Below are 21,581 nucleotides of genomic sequence, written 5' to 3'. Positions count from 1 at the left end.
GCTTCAATTACATTTATTTTCTAGGAATTGTTATGGGTGCCAATAATTGTGGAACAGGTGATTTTATGAAAAATAATTATTTCTTAGTCAGGGATTTAAAAAAAAATAAATTCAGTTAAGGGTTACATTTTTCTACAATTTTCAGTATGAGATTATCTCATCTCATCTCATTATCTCTAGCCGCTTTATCCTTCTACAGGGTCGCAGGCAAGCTAGAGCCTATCCCAGCTGACTACGGGCGAAAGGCGGGGTACACCCTGGACAAGTCGCCAGGTCATCACAGGGCTGACACATAGACACAGACAACCATTCACACTCACATTCACACCTACGCTCAATTTAGAGTCACCAGTTAACCTAACCTGCATGTCTTTGGACTGTGGGGGAAACCGGAGCACCCAGAGGAAACCCACATGGACACGGGGAGAACATGCAAACTCCACACAGAAAGGCCTTCGCCGGCCACGGGGCTCGAACCCAGGACCTTCTTGCTGTGAGGCGACAGCGCTAACCACTACACCACCGTGCCGCCAGTATGAAATTATGCTTCTGCAATAAAAATTGAATTTATTTTAAGGCTTTTAACACATCTTAATCAGGGGTGCCAATAATTGTGGAGGGCGCTGTACACACTTGCCAACCAAAACCAATTAACGACTATTATAACTGCAACATAAATCAGACTTTACCTGCTTCAACAGCACATCGAATATGGTTGTTAAAAACAAGTAGCAAGCTAACATTATTCAAGCTGAAGCCAGAGAGAGCTATCGTTAATGTAACACTACTTGAGTAACTCCATTAGTTAAAATTCTCCCACTGAAATCCCTCACCTGAGTTCCTATCATTCCACTGCTTTCTAGGGGTTGTAAGCAGAAATCTTCAATCTTATCCACAAAGGTCTGGCGTATTGTACTGTGAGTAGTAGGTACTCTAAGTACTGATGAGCTGCTAAATGGCTGGCGTTAGCAGTGTTGTTTATATCGTCTGTAAGAAACAGAGGCTGTTCAGAGGTGTTCAATGACCACCCAGCTTTTTTTTAACGGTTTTAGCTGATTTTTTAGTGAGTCACATAGTGAAGTGATTATCTCATCTCATCTCATTATCTCTAGCCGCTTTATCCTGTTTTACAGGGTCTCAGGCAAGCTGGAGCCTGTCCCAGCTGACTACGGGCGAAAGGCGGGGTACACCCTGGACAAGTCGCCAGGTCATCACAGGGCTGACACATAGACACAGACAACCATTCACACTCACATTCACACCTACGGTCAATTTAGAGCCACCAGTTAACCTAACCTGCATGTCTTTGGACTGTGGGGGAAACCGGAGCACCCGGAGGAAACCCATGCGGACACGGGGAGAACATGCAAACTCCGCACAGAAAGGCCCTCGCCGGCCCCGGGGCTCGAACCCGGACCTTCTTGCTGTGAGGCGACAGCGCTAACCACTACACCACCGTGCCGCCCCCTAATATAAAATATGATATTTTAATGTATAACAGTATACAATGAAATGAAAACGAAATGGCAAGTCGATGCCATAATCAGACGACAAGCTGGCTGCTGTTCAGCTAAATCAAACAGCTCATGCATTGAAAAACTGACAGTGTGTAGAGCAGATCAGGCTACACATTGTGTTGAATGTTGTGAACAAATTCACAGGTTGTGTTAATTTTAAAACTACACATAACTATGTGTAAAAAAAAAAAAGCTGAATTCCAACACTTGATTTAATATTGACACAAAATGTGAAAACTAGAGTGCTGCACATCATTTGTGCAATTTTTCTACACATTGTGTCTCAGAGCCTGTCCACACGGCAACGGATTCAGGTGAATCTGATAAAATTGTTTATCGTTTCGGTCTGGCGTCCACATGGCACCGGCGTTTTGGGTGCCCCAAAACGAGAACGGGTTCCAGAGTGGAAAAATCTGGCAACGGCGCCGTTGCGAAGTCGTCTGGATGAGTAGAACGGATTTGTTTACGATGATGTCTCAACCACATGACTAGAACAAGCAGCACTCTCGCTGTTTTGTATGAACCACTGCATTGCATTCACTTTTGTATACAGCTTTTCTTTTAAATAAACAAGTAACTGAACCATTTCTTGAATTTCTTTTTTTTATTGGATAAGACTGCTTTTCAAAATGTTCACACACAATATAAAAAGTTATATAAATTATATAAAAATGCTTTTCAGAATGTTCACACACAATAAGAAAATTAAGTTATATAAAACTATGCACACTAATAAAACTAATTTGTACACACAGAAGGCACGATTTCCTCGCGTAGTCACAGCCATCTTCTTGTTGTTGTTGTGTGTTTGTTCCTGTGAGTGCTTCACGCCGGGTAGAAGAAGGGGTTTATGTGCATGCGTCCTACTTCTTCTACTGTTCTGGTGTCTCCGATGGGACCGTCTTACAGCGCACGTAGAGGTGTGGCATGTGTATTGCATCGTTTTCAGCAAGCGTTGCGTTGCCATATGTACCTGATATTTTACTGATCCGTTGCCCATGTGGACACGATATTTTTTTAAATAAAATCTCGTTGTCGTTGTCGTGTGGATGTAGCCTAAGAGTGTTGAATATCTACAGTGTGCAGCTCTGAACGTGTGTCAGTTGTGTTTCTTTGACGTACAAAATACGTGAATGGACAGCAGACGGTTAAGCAGTAGCTCAACAGGATACTGATTGGTGACTGTGTGATCTTATTTTTGGTTTCACACTGATTCACACACAAAGCAACACCTCTTCTGATTGTCTATTTTTTTAGAGAATCTTATCATCATGTCAAGTTCACTTGCCATGCCTCCGAGACCAAGTGATAGAAATTATTCTGTGAGTGAATTGCTGTGAATGCTTTTGAAATTCAAAGGCTTATTAAATAAATGATTGCAATACACACACACACACACACACACACACACACACACACACACACACACACACACACACACACATTTATAACCGACCAAGGTGGACAAAGTACCCAACTTCATTACTTAAATCAAAGTACAGATCCCACTGGCAAATGTTACTCCGATACAAGTGAAAGTTGTCCAGTCAAATTTTTACTTAAGTTAAAGTACTGAAGTACTTGCTTTTAAAAATTCTTAAGTATTAAAAGTACATTTTCTGTCAATGCATTGTTGTATTATTGCCACAACGCTTACAAAACCTAATGCCGTTACCAAAGACAAATGTGAATTCACAAAATGAATGCATGGTGGTTTAACATTACTGTAAGCTAACTAGTCAGTGAAACTCCACCTGACACTAGCAAACTCTTTTCAAACTCGAAATCATATTGGGTAGCTAACGCTACTAGAAAAGAAAGATTTCTACACTCTGTTTATTTGGCAAGATTATGCCAAAACATATTTCTGAAAGGACTTCAGATAAGTTAATGTTATTCGTGTTAGCGTAACTCCATTTTTACATACTAACTAACAGTGTCCAAGTTAACTAGCTATGTGTAAACATTAGCCGTGGACAAGGCGATGGCAACTTAGCCGGTAAATCCATAGAAAGTCATTTGACTAACCAGACTGCATAGCTATTGCAACGTTATCATTAGCTCTAAAATCACAGACAACTTCGTTGCAAGCTTTCTCTTGGAATAAAACGTTTATACCGTATACCTCAATATGCTTCTGCAGGTTGGACCGAGAGTTTTTGTAGGCTGTTACGGTATGTGATTCATTTTTGGCAAACAAAGAAAACATTTAAAATGAAACAAATCTTTATTCCTTTCAGAAAACTGAAACATGGGTTTCAAGTAAAGCCATGAGTGCGTGCATTCCCCAGAAGAACGGCCTCCTTCCATTCTGCCATCAACTGATCGTGTTAAATAACGCTGCTGAGAAATCATTGAACTTGATTTTATACAGTCTATAGATGTGACCTAACCCTAGTGATTACTGATGGGCTGTCTCAGTGTCACCTGCAAAAAAAACCCGATCATGTTTTATAAAAGAAAACAAAAAACATCCACTTTTAAAGCAGTTTCATAGTAACGAGTAACGAGGACCTTAACAGAAATGTAGTGGAGTGAAAAGTACAATATTTGCCTTTCAAATGTAGTGAAGATAAAGTCATAAGTCCCCCCCCAAAAAAAAAAAAAATCAAGTAAAGTACAGATACTCAAAAAGTGTACTTAAATACAGTAATCAAGTAAATGTACTTCGTTACTGTCCACCTCTGGAGAAAATTACTTAACACTAGTGAAATTATCTTGCTGCATGGACAGATATTTTTACTAGATAAGACATCTTGGTATAAACTGGTTGCAATCTAGGTTTAATAATCTCAGAATTGGTATCTTGTATTCTTCTAATAGGAAATGCTAGATTATTTCAACTACCGGTACTTTCAAGATATTTTCACTTGCTAAGATATCATTTTTTGCAGTGTACAATTTTGTTCTGACCAATACTGCATTTGTGCTTAAAGTTTAAAGGACGGGTGGACTTGTAATTATGTTTACCAAGCATAATTACAAATGTACTTTACTTTTCTAATGGAAAGAGGAATACCTGAAATAAATTATACTTATTTTTATATGAGAATGCCTGGCGAGTGGCTTAGTGGTTAGCGTGTCTGCCTCTCGATCGGGAGATCGCGAGTTGTACTCACGGTCGGGTCATACCAAAGACCATCATAAAAATGGTGCCTACTGCCATCTGGTAAGGCACACTGCAATACAGATGCAAGTGGGGAGTCAAACTCTTGTGGTTACCAGAGGACCAGCCCCCCACTGTAATCCTAGCTATGTAATATAGGAGAGAGGCCGAGGGCTACAAAACAGAGATCAGCGCCACCAAACGTGCCATGAATGGTGCTGGAAGGACTTTGATATTACAACAATTATATTGCCATCAGACCCCTGCAGCTCATTCAGAACACTGCAGCTCGTCTGGTCTACAACCTCCATCATTCTTCCCATGTCACCCCTCTGCTTCCTGACCTGCACTGGCAACCTATCGCAGTTCATATCAAATTTAAGACATTGGTGCTAGCTTACCAGGCTCTCAAGGGGTTAGGGCCAGCATACCTCCAGAGTCTGATCCACCTCTACACACCAGCTAGATCCCTACGTTCTGTTACTACTGGTGACCTGGCCCCTCCTCCTCACCGTTCCTGCCCAACCCACTCAAGACTCCTGTCTGTCTTGGTTCCCCAGTGGTGGAATGACCTTCCCATTGAGGTCAGAACTGCTGACTCCCTGACCACCTTCAAGCACAGACTGAAGACTCACCTCTTCAGGCTGCACCTCTCCCCTTCTTCCCTGCCCAACCCAACTGTGTACCATGTAGCCTGGGGTTAGCCATTTTGAGTTATATTTAGTTATACTTTATATGGTTGGTTTGTTTCCTTGGCTGTTTGACTACTGGGACTTCAACAGAATATTACACTAGTTATTGCTGTCACTTGTTCAGTTGGCACGAGAACTTTCTTGTCTAGAAGTTCAGCACTTTGTGTACCTGACTTTTGCACTCGCTGTACGTCGCTCTGGATAAGAGCATCTGCTAAATGCCTGTAATGTAATGTAAGGTAACTACTTATTTAACTACTATTAAATAAGTACTACTAATAAGACTAAAACAATCATCATGACCAGAACCTTATGCTTGGTTCATACATTGGCATTTCAGCCTTGCCTATGTATGGCGTATCAGGATACGTGGCAGTAAGAAAGGAACATCACAGCATCGCCAGCTTACGTACGGTAGCTGCATAACACGATCTCCTTGTACGCCAGGGTGCAGCGTATTTTTAAGTCCGCACTTAAAAATCCATAGCGCATACGTAGCAGCTTTGATACGTCACACATACATCATGTGTATGCTGTAAAAACGAAAGCTACGCAGCAGTGATGCAGCGGGAACGTTGCTCAAACATCTATTACACTGTGCGAATGCTTTAGTTGACAGGTGTCTAATGAAGGTTGCTCCGGGGCTGGCTGGATGGATGAGGCTGATGTCTTCCCTCTTCCCTTGCCCTTCTTGGGTCCTGAATTCTTCGCTGGCATGAGGCTTTCTTGACTGTGACAAATGACAACGAACGCAGCGTGGGGCCTCCTTTTATATCCACCTGTGAACGCCGCAGATATGCTGCAGCAATGTCACACATACGCCGTGTATGTCACAGGACTTTAATTTTGGATAAAATACACCTCATTTCTTGGCATTTGACCCACACGCCACTTATGTGGCAAGATACGAGACAGTGTAAGCAGCCCAAGAGGTCACCGTCATTACAGTCAAATAAAATATTCTCTGGTGACAAGTTAATAAAGCATGTGACAAAGTGATGCAGACTCTTGGGTGTCATTTGTCCACCTGCATTTTCACAAATCCCAGCACCTGCTACATTTGGCGAGTAGTTCTCACTCATCCTAAGCAGTATGTCACTTGGATGTTTAAAGGAAGCTGTTTATATCACTGTAGAGACTGTTACTGGGGCAGATTTCTGCTCTTAATGCTTGTTATAATGACATATTCAATTATGTGGGCTTCAATTAAATATGCAGCTCTTGTGATTTGAAAATTTGGGGGAAAAAAAAAAAGAGTAATTGGTCATCGATACAGCCAACATAGCCTTTACAAATCCTACGGAGCCATTTGAGCCGAAAGCCAGTGCCCTGTTTAAAGGCTCTTCTCTGTGTCATCATCTCATCACTTGTCATATCAGCAGTGTTTTGGTGACACTGCTGTCACTCACTGTCACTCCTCCAGAGATGCAGTGATCAGAGTGAACACAGTCATTTCCACACAGTGGCTATTGTTATCAACAATAAACAAGAAGCAACCAAGAGCCAAACTTTCTCTTTAGGGGTTTCCGCAAGTTTCCTTTAGGAATTCAATTTGAATCATGTACTGTACATTCGACTCAAATTCCACAATCTAAGAGCCTACAGCTTCTAAGTGCTAATTAGTCAAGTGCATGGTTATTTGAATTTGTGTAATTACTCCTTATCATTTGACCAGGGTATTTTCACAAACGACATCCCAGCATATAAACCGCATCATCACAGAATCTTCATATTAACTCCATGAGACCTCTGACAATTGCACATCTCACACTTTGGAGCTAGTTATATGCTACAGAGCAGCAAAATATTAGTCCTTGAAAGTCTTTTTCAGGAATAGATTCAAGTAGCATTAAAAAAAAATAGCTAAATAAAATATATTTTAAAAATACCCCTCAAAGAAACCCACCTACATTTGATAAGTACTTTGTTCAACAGTTAATTCCTTAGTTTTTATCTTTTAATAAAGAAAAAAGCCGGCATCTCACCTGTATTATATATATTATACTGTATTATACACCATTTTCTGTATGTAGAGGCTGATGTTATCCAGTCAAGTCAGAATTTTCACAGCAAAGCAGTCCTTGTTGTATGAGATTTATTTGAACATGTCTACAAAATAACATGGGTTATACATCCATCCATTACCTGTAGCTGCTTATCCCATGCAGGGTCGCAGGCAAGCTGAAGCCTATCCCAGCTGACTATGGGCGAGAGGCGGGGTACACCCTGGACAAGGTTATCGCAGGGCTGACACATAGACACAAACAACCATTCACACTCACATTCACACCTACGGTCAATTTAGAGTCACCAGTTAACCTAACCTGCATGTCTTTGGACTGTGGGGGAAACCGGAGCACCCGGAGGAAACCCACGCGGACACGGGGAGAACATGCAAACTCCACACAGAAAGGCTCTCACTGGCTGCTGGGCTTGAACCCAGAACCTTCTTGCTGTGAGGCGACAGCGCTAACCACTACACCACCGTGCCGCCCACGGGTTCTACAGTATTATGTTTAGTATGGGCTATTTTATATTAAAAAAGATTTGGAAAAGAAACCTGGAGCTGCTCCAGAATGAATTAGCTCATCAAAGTTTAGTGTTGAGATTATTTTTTGCCCATTAATAAAAGATGGCCTACTATGATTCATGATAGGATCATGCTAATTGAATTTGGCAAACTAATAATTTAAAGTATGAAGTCTTAGAGCATTAATGGGTACAGAGATTTTTTAAAAATGCCCATTTTAAAAATTGACTATGTGAATGCTTAATCGAGTCATTATTCTCTGTATAGCCCTCCATAATTACACTGGCACATTGCCCGTTAATCTGCACACAAACAATTATAAGCCTTTTTTTAGTGAATTAAAATTTTAATGTCAAACAAGCAAAAACTGTGATCAATCGATCAATCAAATATCCTTGACTTAACCAGGTAAAAGACTCACTGAGGTTAAAAATCTTTTTTCCAAGAGAGACCTGGCCAAGAGGGCAGCATAAACAATATTACAATGAAAAGTTGTGCAGAGCATGATACTTGCAAATATCACAGATCATTCAGTTCTATTTGATAAGTACCCAAAATCAATAGGGAGTTTACGGTTCCATGAAAGAATCTTTCCTGAAAATTTAAAGTTAATTGGAACAGCGGTTCAGGAGCTATTGTGTTAAAAGCACTGTTTTACACTCGCTGACCTCTACAGATCAATCATGTTAATGGCGAGAGAAAAAGAAAGAAAAACAAGGAGCTACATTGCGCAGGGCAACGATATGGGTAGGTTACGCATGGCAATCAAAAGAGGTAATGGTTGTTCTGCAGCAAAACTACGACGTCTCCTGAGTCCACTGCCATCACTCACCACCGTTCTTTCTGACAGTATGATATTCATAAAATAGTACCTGTCAAGTTGATTTTCGTGACCTTCAAACGAGGTCATAATTGGGTCAAGGTCAAATGTCCCACACTACAATGTTCACCGAGTCATTGGTGTTCACAAAGTTCCCGTCAGCTCGATTTTCATGATATTTTAAGTGTTTTTTGTGACGTTCAAAGTAGGTTATATTTGGGTCAAGGTCAAACATCTTATATGGGTGCACAAGTCCAATGTTCCCAGAGTCCATTGGTACCACTCACTAGGCTGTACCATTGTTCCTTTTGGTAGTTATGGTGTTCACAATGTAGTTCCCCTCAAAGTGTGACAGACGATAATATGGGAATAATATGGGACAGAATGATAATAATGGGAATTCAATGGAATATGACATGATTTTTATGATGTCATTATCAAGTTCACTCAAGATTTTATTTTATCGATCAAAAGGGATTTTAATGGAGAACCTATAAAAAATTTCATCAAATTCTGAGTTCAACTTTCTGAGTCACAGGCACTTGAAATGTCACTAAAAACTGGTACTGTAACCTTGACCTTTTGACCCCGAATTTTGCATATGACCTTAGAATTAGGCCCAGAATGCTAATTCATGGTCAGAGTATTGATATCAAATCGATAAACACATTTTTGAGGTCAAGGTCAAATTTGTCAAAAATCTAGCGAAATTTGACCTCATTTTTTGACCTCAAGATAACATCACAGGTAAAACGTCAATGCTGTACTCAAAAGGGATTCAAAAATGCTTTCCAACGCCACCAGTCCCATCTCGATACGATCGCTGGTTCGGAAGTTATAGCCGATTAGGTGTTTTTACAAGATTTGACCTTGTTGACCTTGACCCACCAAAAACTAATGATGTTTTTGTGTGACCCTAGTGAGTTGTCCTGTGCATTTTGGTGAAGATTGGTCAAGAAATTATGATGTTAGAGCACCAACCAAACAAACAAACAACCAAACAAACAAGTAATAAAAATACAACCATACAAACAGACAAAATACACCTGGTGCAACACGACTGATGATTACAGATAAAATAGTATTCAGTTAAAGTGCCATAAAAGCTCAAGGTTAAGCATTTAATTAAAAACAAACTGAATTTTAAAAGCAAGTGCATTAAACAACGCTATTTTCTCTAGCGTTTAGAATGGATTTTAATTCATTCAGGGTTATCAGCTCTAACAGTTTCAAGTCCCTTCGTAAATTGGTCCAGGATGAGGGAGCAGCATATTTAAAAGCCTTTTTTATCCCCCCAAGTCTGTTCTCAGTCCAGGGACCAACATCTGTATTGTGTTATTAGAGCACAGGCCGTGTCGATTTTGTTTTAAATTTTGTATAAAGAAAGATAAGGACGAACTAGCCCAAGAACAGATTTACAAACAAACATCAACCAGTGTGAAAGTCTGCAAACAGACAGAGATGGACAATTTACTATATTATACAGAGGACAATGATGTACAAGATTGCCGCAGCCAGTGATAAAACGTAAGGCACAGTGATGTGAAAATATTGTCCAACTTCTTGAAGTACTGGTCAGGTGCATTTATAAAGAGTAGATCCCCATACTCCAATAAGGGCAAGAAACTTGCTGAAAACATATGTCTCCTAGCCTGGAGTGAAAAGCAGGATTTATTTCTAAAAAGGAAACCCATTTTAAGTTTCAGTTTTAATGCAAGTTTATCGATTTGTAATTTGAATGTCAGGGTCACATCAATAATATTACCCAGGTACTTATATGATGTGACCCTTTCAATTTCAACACCTTGAGCTGTTAAAATTTTCGGAAGGATAGATGGAAGCTGTTTCCCATGAGAAAATAAAATGAATTTAGATTTGTCTGCATTTTAAACCAGGTTAAGCCGAGTCAGATGAGACTGAATAACATCAAAGGCAGACTGCAGATATTCTAGAGTCTGAACTACAGAAGGGGATGAGCAATAGATGACTATGTCATCTGCATATAAATGGTATACAGCATTAGACAGGTTATCACAAAGATTATTTATATAAATGGTAAACAGCAGTGGTCCTAAAATGGAACCCTGGGGGACACTCTTTAAAACAGGGAGGAAGGAGGAAGAAGACCCAGCTGACTGAGCACATTGTGTTCTAGCTGACAAGTAGTTTGCAAACCAATTTACAGCCTGCCCAGATAGCCAAATCTTGTGAAGATTATCTACCAAGATGACATGGTCAGCTGTGTCAAATGCCTTGGATAAGTCAATCAAATGATGGCCAATAAGTCAATAAAGTGATGCCCAATGGTAAGTGCTCACAAATGAACACTGGTCACAGACAAGCCCTACAGGACACTCAATCTCAGTACAATGTTTTGGCTCTGGATCCATCCTAATTAACACATTGTAAACAATAACCAGTTTACTCATTCAATTTAATAATCTGCACCCGGTCACTTTAAACTGTGCTCTGGCACTTTACACTCTCTCTCATCACACCTGCCTCCAGAGTTGCACTGCTGTTTGCATTCTGTCACACTGTCTTTTGTCTGCACTGTTTTTGCGATTCATTTTATGGTACATTGTGGGATGTTGTGTATGCTAGGTTGTTTTATATTATGTCAGGTTGTTTTACAAACCCCATTTCCAGAAAGGTTGGGATATTTTGCAAAATGTAATAAAAACAAACATTTGTGATTTATTAGTTCATGTGAATCTTTATTTAGCTGACAAAAGTACAAAGAAAAGATTTTGAGTTGTTTTACTGACCAACTTAATTGTATTTTGTAAATATAAAAAAGTTAGAATATGATGCCTGCAACACACTCAAAAAAGTTGGGACAGAGGCATTATTCCCACTGTGTTACATCACCTTTCCTGTTAATAACACTATCATATGGGATCTGAGGATACTAATTGTTGCAGTTTTGCAATTGGAATTTTTGTCCATTCTTCTTGATACAAGACTTCAGCTGCTCAACTGTCCATGGTTGTCGTTGTCTGATTCTCCTCTTCATAAATGGACCATGCATTCTCAATAGAAGACAGATCTGGACTGGCAGTGGGCCAGTCAAGCACACGCACTCTGTCTACAAAGCCACGCTCTTGTAGCCCATGCAGAATGAGGCCTGGTATTGTCCTGCTGAAATAAGCATGGACTTCCCAGGAAGAGATGTTGCCTTGATGAATACATCTCTCTAAAATCCCAATATATCCCCCAATATATCAATGGTACCTTCACACACATTCAACTTACCCATGCCGTAGGTACTGATGCCCTCCATACCATCACAGATGCTGGCTTTTGTACCTTCCTCTGATAACAAACTGGATGGTCGTATTCACCTTTGGCACACAGAACCTGACATCTGGCTTTCCTGAAAACAACCTGAAATGTGGACTCATCTGACCACAGCACATGCTTCCACTCTCTTTTGGTCCATGTGAGATGAGTTTGGACCCAGAGAAATCGGCGGTGTTTCTGTATATAAATTGATGAATTGACCCATCCCACGTGACGTCACGACAAATGCGGCTGCCATTTTGGACATGAACTACCAGTAGTCTACCACAGCCAACAATGAGGAACGACGGCGAAGCATCGAAAGGAATATAGCCATCAAAGAAAGTTTTTACTTTCAGCAAGACTTCCATCATGCCATTATATTGTTGTGCACCTGGATGTAGTAACCATCAACACACAAGGCAAGATTTATCATTTTATCGGATCCTGACAGATGCTGACCGACGGAGAAGATGGATAGCCTCTAAAATATTGGCAAAATGATGTTTATTGACATAGCAATCGTGTGTAACGGGAAGCATTTGCATATCCGAAGTGTTGTGTTTACATCAAAGATAAAATAAACCGATATGACAACGACTGCTGCTGCCAGGTTGGGGACACAAACTAGTAGAAAGAAAGTGTGCCAACAGTGCCAACACACTTCCTTTGTGGTCGATTCTGCTTTAAGGTAAGATGCATTTAATTATTCGTCTGCTGTGGGTTTGGAATTGGTAGCCTGACCGATTCGTTCATGTTTGTGGTGCCATTTGTTTGTTGACGCGTGTTGAAATGGAAGATTAGTTGTTGACATGATTTCCAGTGATGCTTTGGTGCTGCTGTGGATCAGATGTGTTGAGTAGCCTGACTGTTTTTTTTTTCTTGCGTGTGGTATCATTGTTGACGCGAGGTTGTTTTTTGAAGATGCCAATGTGGACACGATTTCCCCTGATTTGTTATGACTTCAGACGCGATGCGTGTGTGGAGTCCGCGTGATATGTGCGTAAGATAGGCTTCATGTGTTTGGAGAGCCGCGCTCTGAGACAAGCGCAAGCACCCCCCCCCCCCAAGGGAAAAAAAGGGACCCCCCCCAAAAAATATCGGCATAGTTCAACCACTGGGTTGGAGAAAGTAATGGCAAATAGTGAGTGCACAAACCATAGAAGGTAAACTGTACATAGTGCCAGGGCAGTGTGATGGTATGTCTACTTTTAGATTGTGTTAGCTTATCAATGAACACACTCGTCACTCGACGAGTTTCACATCTTTACGACGGATACTTAAATGTGTGTTAGGTATTATTGTTGCAGTCTAAGCAGTCATTGTAGCAGCTAGATGAGCGAGAACCGAAAGGGTCTGTGCCATAAACCGTTATTTCTTCATGTCCAAAATGGCGGTCGCGTTTACGAAGGTCACGTGAGTGGGAAGGGTCAATAGGTTCCTCCTTGCATAATACAGTTTCCGGTTGCGTTTCTGGATGCAGCAGCGGACTCTGTTAAGTGATAACGGTTTTCCAAAGTACTTCCGAGCTGATGTGGCTATATTTGTCACACACTGTAAAAAATGTAACTCGCAAAATTGTTGAGTGAAAAAAGGATTCTAAGTTGAATGAACAAATTTCCCTTCTAATTGTTCAAGTAACTAAAAAAAAATAGTTGAGACACCTTTCCTTCACCACAAGTTCATAGGAATTGGAAAATTAAGTGAACTTATATTCAAGTGCTGATTGACGCCTGTAGGTACATTCAGTCCGTCTCTTTAAGAAACTACATTTCCCATCAGCCAACTTCCGCGTTGACCTACATCACGCGTGGGCGGGATCATCTATGTCACATCCTCCAGGAAGGCATAAACCACCCGGAAACTCCTAGCTCCTCCTCTTTTGGCGCCGTGATTTCAACACGGACACAGGGAGGAATCGCTCGCTCCGCGAGCAAACCCAAAAAGACGTCTTTTCTTTCTTGCAAGAATCAGAGTTTCGCGCTTTTCTTTGTTTACCTTTGGCCACGGTAGACTCTAAGTTCGCGCGATTTTAAACTCAGCTTGAGTTTACAACCGGTTTTTCATTTGTTCCTTATAAGTACGTACAACACTGCAACCAGGCAGTTATTTTAAAGTTAAGAAGTGACTGGATCCTTTTTAACTCAAAAGCTGTGCACATTGTTTAATCAGAGACTTTCTTTTCATCACGAGCCGGACCAGGAAGTTCTCTGTGCCTCACGGAAGTGACTCACGTGCTCCACAACGGCGAAACTCCAAAGTCTCGGAACATCTCTTCATAATCTTGCTAGAGGCAAGATACTAAGTAAGACTGGCAAATTTTGGGCATAAAGACTAATCTTAGGAATTAGCTTTTATCGAACTAGTGTGAATTTAAACTCGAACGGTTTAATTGTTTACACTGTTCGACACGCAGCGTGTTGAATTGATGATTGTTATATTTTGTTTTAATCTCTCAATTGTTTTAATAGATAGGCTGTGCATGCTTCTCTTTATTCCTGACTAGCACTTTAATTTCCTTATCACACATTTTGACCTTATCAAGGTTTCAGTGGATTCAGAACTGTTATAAGCTAGTGAAATTAGCCTATGGCTAATTTCTTTTGTCCCATTAGCATCCAAAGCTAAGTGTATTGTCTTAGAAACACGTGGCGGTCCTCCCCCACTCACAAACACACCTTAGCTAGCATCCCTTTGTCTTAGCTTAGCCACACGAGGTTAATCTAGGCCTACACGAACACGTGGTCACCAGGCCTGACACACACACAAACATGTGGTCACAGGCCTCACCTGGCCTCACAAATACACCTCAGTTAGCATCCCACGCTAGCTTCTTTCTTTTGCTAGGCCATAGGCCTTACCACGTGGTCAACTCCTCCCCCACAAACACACGTGGAGTTAGCTACCAGAGCTAATCCTTTTTGTAGGCCACACACAAGGCCTCTCTCTCTCCCCACACACAAACACACCTTAGCTAGCTTCCCTTTGTCTTAGCTTAGCCACACAAGGCTAATTCCTTTGTTCTCCTCAAATCCCACGTGGTGATCCCTACACCACGTGGACACACATGAACATACCTAGCTAGCATCACATGCTAGCCTTCTGCTCAGGCCATAGGGCCTTTCACTCACACACACACACACACACACACATCTCACACACACACACACACACACATCTCACACACACACACACACACACACACACACACACACACACACACACACACACACACATCTCACTGTTTGTATATATTTCAACTGCCATTATCCATTTTTATCTTTGTTATAATAAATTCATTTATTATTGAAACTGTGTGTTTATTTGTGTTCCAATATCTCTGAAGTCCCCAATCTCCAAAGAATTCTAAAAGGTGCATATGATTTATGTAATATGATAAGTGATCATAATAGTTTGGAATATACCATAATTTAGCTGTTTGGTAATTTATTATTAAGCACCAAAATTAATGGTATTAAATAATGAGACTGATTCCATGAGTGATTTAATAATAATAATAATATGAGACTGATTCAATGAAAATGATTCACTGAAAACGATTCAAATGAGACTGATTCAATTTTAATTGTTAACCTTCAGATTTAATGAGATTGATTACTCAGTTACCCAAATGCACCCACACGCCCCTTAACCGATGCCACTGCGCATGCGCACTTCACAAGTTCGAAAGTTTCAACGGTCGGGTGCAGCTTGACCTAAGCTTTGACGAACAAATTATTTCATGTCAGAAATTTCCCTCACAATTCTGTTTAAACTGACTCCCAAAGCAAAGTTAACATAAGCGTGACTAGATATAATCTCTGTCCGTGCCCTTAAGAACTTAAGTGTTGAGAGGTTTGTGTTAACTAAAAAATGTAATGCACATTAAATCATTGTAAAAAAAATAGTCAAGCCAACTTAAAAATGTAACGCAACCTGCTGCCAAAGGATTTTGAGTAAACTCAACTTAGAACCATGATGTGCCAACTTGCTCTTCTAAGTTAATTGGCATTATTATTTCAATTTATTTCAACTAAACAATTTGTTGGACTGAACTTCTAAAAAGTCAGGTCAAGTCAACATAAAATACTCTTCTATGTGAACTTAAAAGAATAATTTAGGATAACAATGTTTTTTTGCCAACTTGCTTTTCCAAGTTAATTGGAATGATTTTTTCAATTTATTTCAACATCACAATTTGAATGCACTGAACTTGCTAAATAAAGTAAGGTCAACATAAAATACTCATCTGTGTCGACTTAAAAGAGCAAGTCAGCACAACTATTTGGCCTGGAGTTGAGTTTACTCAAAATCCTTTGGCAGCAGGTTGCGTTACATTTTTAAGTTGGCTTGACTAATTTTTTTTTTACAGTGCATTAACATGACAGTTTCTCAGGCAGTGTCGCCTGAGGGCTCGAAGGTCACGCACATTCAACAGTGGGTTCCGGCCTTGCCCTTTACACACTGAGATGTCTCTGAAGTCCCTGAATCTTTTCATGATATTATGTTCTGTAGATTTTGAAAGACCTAAAATTTTGTCTTGAGAAATGTTCTTTTTGAGTTGACTAACAATTTTCTCATGAATTTTGGCACAAAAGAGTGAGCCATGACCCATCATTGCTTGCAAAGACTGAGTCTTTGGTGCTGCTCCTTTTATCTCCAATCATGTTACCAATTAACCTGCTTATTGTGGAATCTTCCAAAATGGAGTTACTTGAATATCCTATCAACTTTTCAGTCTTATTTTGCCTCTGACACAACTTTTTTGGAGTGTGTTGCAGGCATCAAATTCTAACTTTGTTTATATTTATAAAATACAATTAAGTTGGTCAGTAAAACTATTGAAAAAAATATTTTGTACTTTTGTCAGTTAAATAAAGGTTAATGTGAATTAACAAATCACAGATTTTTGTTTTTATTGCATTTTGGAAAGTATCCCAACATTTCTAGAAATGGAGTTAGTACAGTATGTTGTGTTATGCCAGGTTATATTATGTCATGTCAGGTTGTGTTATGCTATGTGATGTTTGCACAGCTCTTTACCAGCTCTTGGACAGTTTCATGTTTCCTGTTTTATCTTGAATATTTGTTGTTTGCACTGTCTATGCACCTAGGTCCATAAGAAAACATTTCATTCTTCTGTATACTATGTGTGTGGAAGAATTACAAAGTTCAGTTGAGTTGAGTTGAAATTCCTGATGTACACTTTAATAAAACACTGGTTCATCACCAACAAAAAGCTTCAAAAAGCAAACCAAAAAATATGGACAAGCTCCATAACTTTGTTACACGATTCAACTAACCAGTTTTGTGTACACCATCCGTATTTATATGTAGTCTAATTTAATGATCCCCTTTAATAGGATTTAATTCAATAGTAACACTGAATTGAAATCCTGCATCATATGACTTTCCTCATACTGTAAATATGCTGTCATGATTTGCCATGACCATTTCATACTAGTGATAAAAGATTGTAATTTGTAATTCTAGCTATTATAAGGGGTGTAGCAATAACAGCTTATCATAGTTAGCATATGTTTTATGACAGATGTTATGACATACTTCATGACAACAGCAATACGCTGATCAAACTGCTGAAAAAGTTAATCCTGGCTAAAACAGAAAGGTGTCAGCATTAACTTTTTCAGCAGTTTGTGCTACAGAAGCTCTTCTGTGGGATTGGACCATATGGGTTAGCCTTCGTGCCCCATGTGAATCAACGAGCCTTCAATACACATGATCCTGTTGCCGGTTCACCGGTTGTCCTTCCTTGGACCACTTTTGGTAGGTACTAACCACTGCATACCGGGAACACCCCACAGGATGTGCCATTTTAGAGATGCTCAGACCCAGTCATCTCGCCATCACAATTTGGCCCTTGTCAAAGTCGCTCAGATCTTTACGCTTGCCCATTTTTCCTGCTTCCAACAAATCAACTTCAAGAACTGACTGTTCTCTTGCTGCCTGATATATCCCACCCCTTGACAGGTGCCACTGTAATGAGATAATCAATGTAATTCACTTCATCTCTCAGTGTTTTTATTTTTATGGCTGACCGGTGTATGTTTTATCACTGTAAGTTAATAAGTGATCAGCATGGTTGTCATTTCAGTCCTACTAACTTCACAGACTTCTGCTTGTATAAGATGCAAAGATCTCAAGTCTTTTGTTAGGTTTTAGTTTTTACTCAATTGTAAACGAAACATGGACAGTGAAATCTGAGTTAAATGAAAGTACATGAAAATGCATATTCAAGAATAACAGCTGACTATTCAAGAAATGATTGCAATCCCAATAAGAAATGATCTGTGACTAAATCTGCAGCACACTGGCCAAGATGTTAATAATCATGATCCAGAAAAAATAAAAAAAAATACTGCCATGGTACAACAAACAAATAGAAAACAAAGTTCTTCCTCTTATTCAATAGTGCAAAAGACACTACTGTATATAGATTCAGGTAATCTGTATAAGGCAGCTTTTGCTCCTAACATAGATATCCAGACTTCCAAGTTCTACATGTTATTGAGAACTAACTTTCACAGATAGAGAACTACTGCTGCAGGAGATAATAAATTTAATTAAAAATCATGAGAAATGAATAATATGACTCTATAAAAGCAGAGAATACATCATCAAGGCCAAACAGAATCTGAAAGGACTTATAGAAAATTATTCAAGCCTAAGTTACAGCCACCATGAAGGAAACTTTTTGTAAGTGGCTTATACAGTAGTAAACAGCACAAAATCTAACTCATATTGTGGTATTTATACAATTTAACATCTCAGGATATTGTTATTGTCCGTTTTCACCTCTCTTGTTTCTTTTGCTGTGATTAGGACCAACCACCTGCAACTTAGCCAGAGGAAGATTTTTATTCTATCATCCTGCAACTCTGGAATCATATTTCAGAACACATTAAGAACACAGTGACGCAATAGAAGTTTTTAAATCCAGATTGAAAACATACATGCTTAACTTCAACTTTTGCTAGTCCTTAGGGGTATTATCTCATCTCTCATTATCTCTAGCCGCTTTATCCTGTTCTACAGGGTCGCAGGCAAGCTGGAGCCTATCCCAGCTGACTACGGGCGAAAGGCGGGGTACACCCTGGACAAGTCGCCAGGTCATCACAGGGCTGACACATAGACACAGACAACCATTCACACTCACATTCACACCTACGCTCAATTTAGAGTCACCAGTTAACCTAACCTGCATGTCTTTGGACTGTGGGGGAAACCGGAGCACCCGGAGGAAACCCACGCGGACACGGGGAGAACATGCAAACTCCGCACAGAAAGGCCCTTGCCGGCCACGGGGCTCGAACCCGGACCTTCTTGCTGTGAGGCGACAGCGCTAACCACTATACCACCGTGCCGCCCATTATTATTATTATTATTATTATTATTATTATTATTAAAGATATTCCTCATGTTTGAGTAATTTTCATTGATTTATAAGTTATTAATGATTGAAAAATATGTGTTTAATTACTGTGCTTTATCATAAATAATGTTTAAATATCATTATTTAAATTAAAGTACGATTAGATTTAGACTAAAATAAAATAGTAGTAGTAGTCGTAAGATTTTTATAAGCACAATTGAAAAGTCTCTGAAAGCACATATCTAATGTTATTAGTGTTGAACATGATAAATGTGTGGCTTCAGGCCGGGTCGTGACTGGACTAAACACTCTTGTTTTGTGTGAGGAAATGCTGGAGGCAAACAGATTTTTGTTGCAGGCGTTCAGATGTGACCAGGATGTAAATTATCCACTGAGTGTTTAATTATTTTGTTATGATTTCTAATGTTAATTTTAACATTATTTCATTATTTATGCATCTAAGACACGGAGTCTAACCCCCTGTAAGTAAAACATCCTGTATATAACAGAAAGGCATGTTTGCTCGATATAAACTCCAAATATAGAGATCTCACCACATCAAACCCTACAAGTCTTGTTTTTAAGCAGCATGTTGTTTCAGACTGTTCAGCATAACAGGTTATACATAACAGGTAGCCATGTGGTTGCAGAACGAGCGATTCACACATTCAAAATAAGAACTTCCTCGCTGTGATTCCAGCATCCTTTCCCACAAAACAGCTTGTGCTCAATATAAAGAAACAAAGAAGCTTATGCACAACAGCATATAGTCATTTTAAAGTTGTTTTTATCATAAAGAAAAGCTGATAAACAGCATTAATCTGTAGCACAGGAGAACTTTTCAGAGAGCCTTTTAATGTGTATTAGTCTGTGGAATGATGCAAAATTGTCAGGGTTTTGTTTTTTTTTCCTTGACAATTATTTACCAGTAATACTGAAACAGCTCTCATTTAGCCTTAATGTTTTTTTTTTAAACAAACTAAAATATTATAATAAAAATGCTATAATGTTACAATGACAGTTTTCAAACGTGAACGTTTCTGCCAAATGTTTCAGGCACCTTCTCTCTATCTGAGAACTTTTGGGTATCAGTTAAGAAAGCATTAAGACAGAATAATTACGTGTTTTTGGAGGAAATATTTCTCCTCCAGTTTTTTGGACATTCAATCACTTGATCACATGGTTACAAAAGTATGTAATACATTTAATAACTGCCTAACAAGTGGACATTATACATGATGTTCATTTATTCATAAAAAAAGGATGCCAGAAGCATTTAAAAAAAAAGACAAAAACAATCAATCAGGGAACTCGAAGACAGACCTGTTGACTGTTCATTTGTGTTAAACAGACTCCACTCGCTCAAGTTGTAATTTCTAACTAGTTGTGGAATGGAAATTCCTAAAAGGATAAAGAACTAACAGCCTTCTTCTCAGTTTGAATATTAACCAACCACATTAGCAAAAACACACTTTTTGCTTACCATCATAGCTTGCTTCTAAAAGTCCAAACTGTTCCAGAACCTTTACAAAAAGAACAACTACAACCAGCACAGCGATCATCTCCAACCCCTCCAAGTTCATGGTGCTGACTGAGTCATGTCATGGTGTGAGCACAGCTCTGGAAACAGAACACTGCTGTGGGTTACAAGGAGAGACTTCACATCCTCAGTGAAGACGGAGGAGAGGAGGAGAGATAAGGAGGGGCAGAGCTGGAAAAGGAGCAGGGAGGGCAAGGTGGAGTGATGGAGAATACAAAGACTAAATAGATAAAGCTAAGGAGGACAAGAGAAAGTGATAAAGGATCTTTGGACAGGTATTAGGTAGGAGGAATTGAACAAAAGCGTGAAAGACTTTTTTTTTCTTTCCTGTGTAATATTCCACAGTGAAGAGGATGTTTCTGCCGAGTTTATCTTTCCCCATTGGACACACAGAGAACAAGATAATGCTTCAGTCCATCTCCTGAGACCCGGTGTCAGACAGTACACAGTGTGTACAGCTCTGAAGCGATACACACCTCAGGACGCTGTCACACTGAGCATCTGTTACCAAGGAAACTGGTCCTGAAACAAATACAGTAAGGATCCATGCTAGACACAATGACTGTTCCCAAAATATTGCACTACACTTCATGCCAAACTCACTATTATTCAGCATGCCTGTGGGAATTACAACTAATATAAAGTGCAACAATTGTGTGTTTAAACATGAAGCTCAAAAATAAAAATAAAAATGACAGTAC

At 39.6% G+C, this 21,581-nt stretch overlaps 1 protein-coding gene across 2 annotated transcripts in view; it reads right to left on the bottom strand.

Moving 5' to 3' along the window:
- Window positions 1–20,923, bottom strand: part of kcnip4a (potassium voltage-gated channel interacting protein 4a) — a 154,034-nt gene extending 133,111 nt beyond the window's left edge. Inside the window, exon 1 of one of the 2 annotated variants that reach the window (XM_060923916.1) lies at window positions 20,824–20,923. In XM_060923916.1, the coding sequence (XP_060779899.1) occupies window positions 20,824–20,923 (100 nt within the window). The remainder of the gene's footprint in view (window positions 1–20,823) is intronic. The other variant, XM_060923924.1, reaches the window with a different exon arrangement.
- Window positions 20,924–21,581: the final 658 nt, after the last annotated feature.

Source organism: Neoarius graeffei, chromosome 1 (genome assembly GCF_027579695.1).
Source record: "Neoarius graeffei isolate fNeoGra1 chromosome 1, fNeoGra1.pri, whole genome shotgun sequence".
NCBI lineage: Eukaryota > Metazoa > Chordata > Actinopteri > Siluriformes > Ariidae > Neoarius > Neoarius graeffei.
This window is presented reverse-complemented; position numbering and strand designations above follow the sequence as displayed.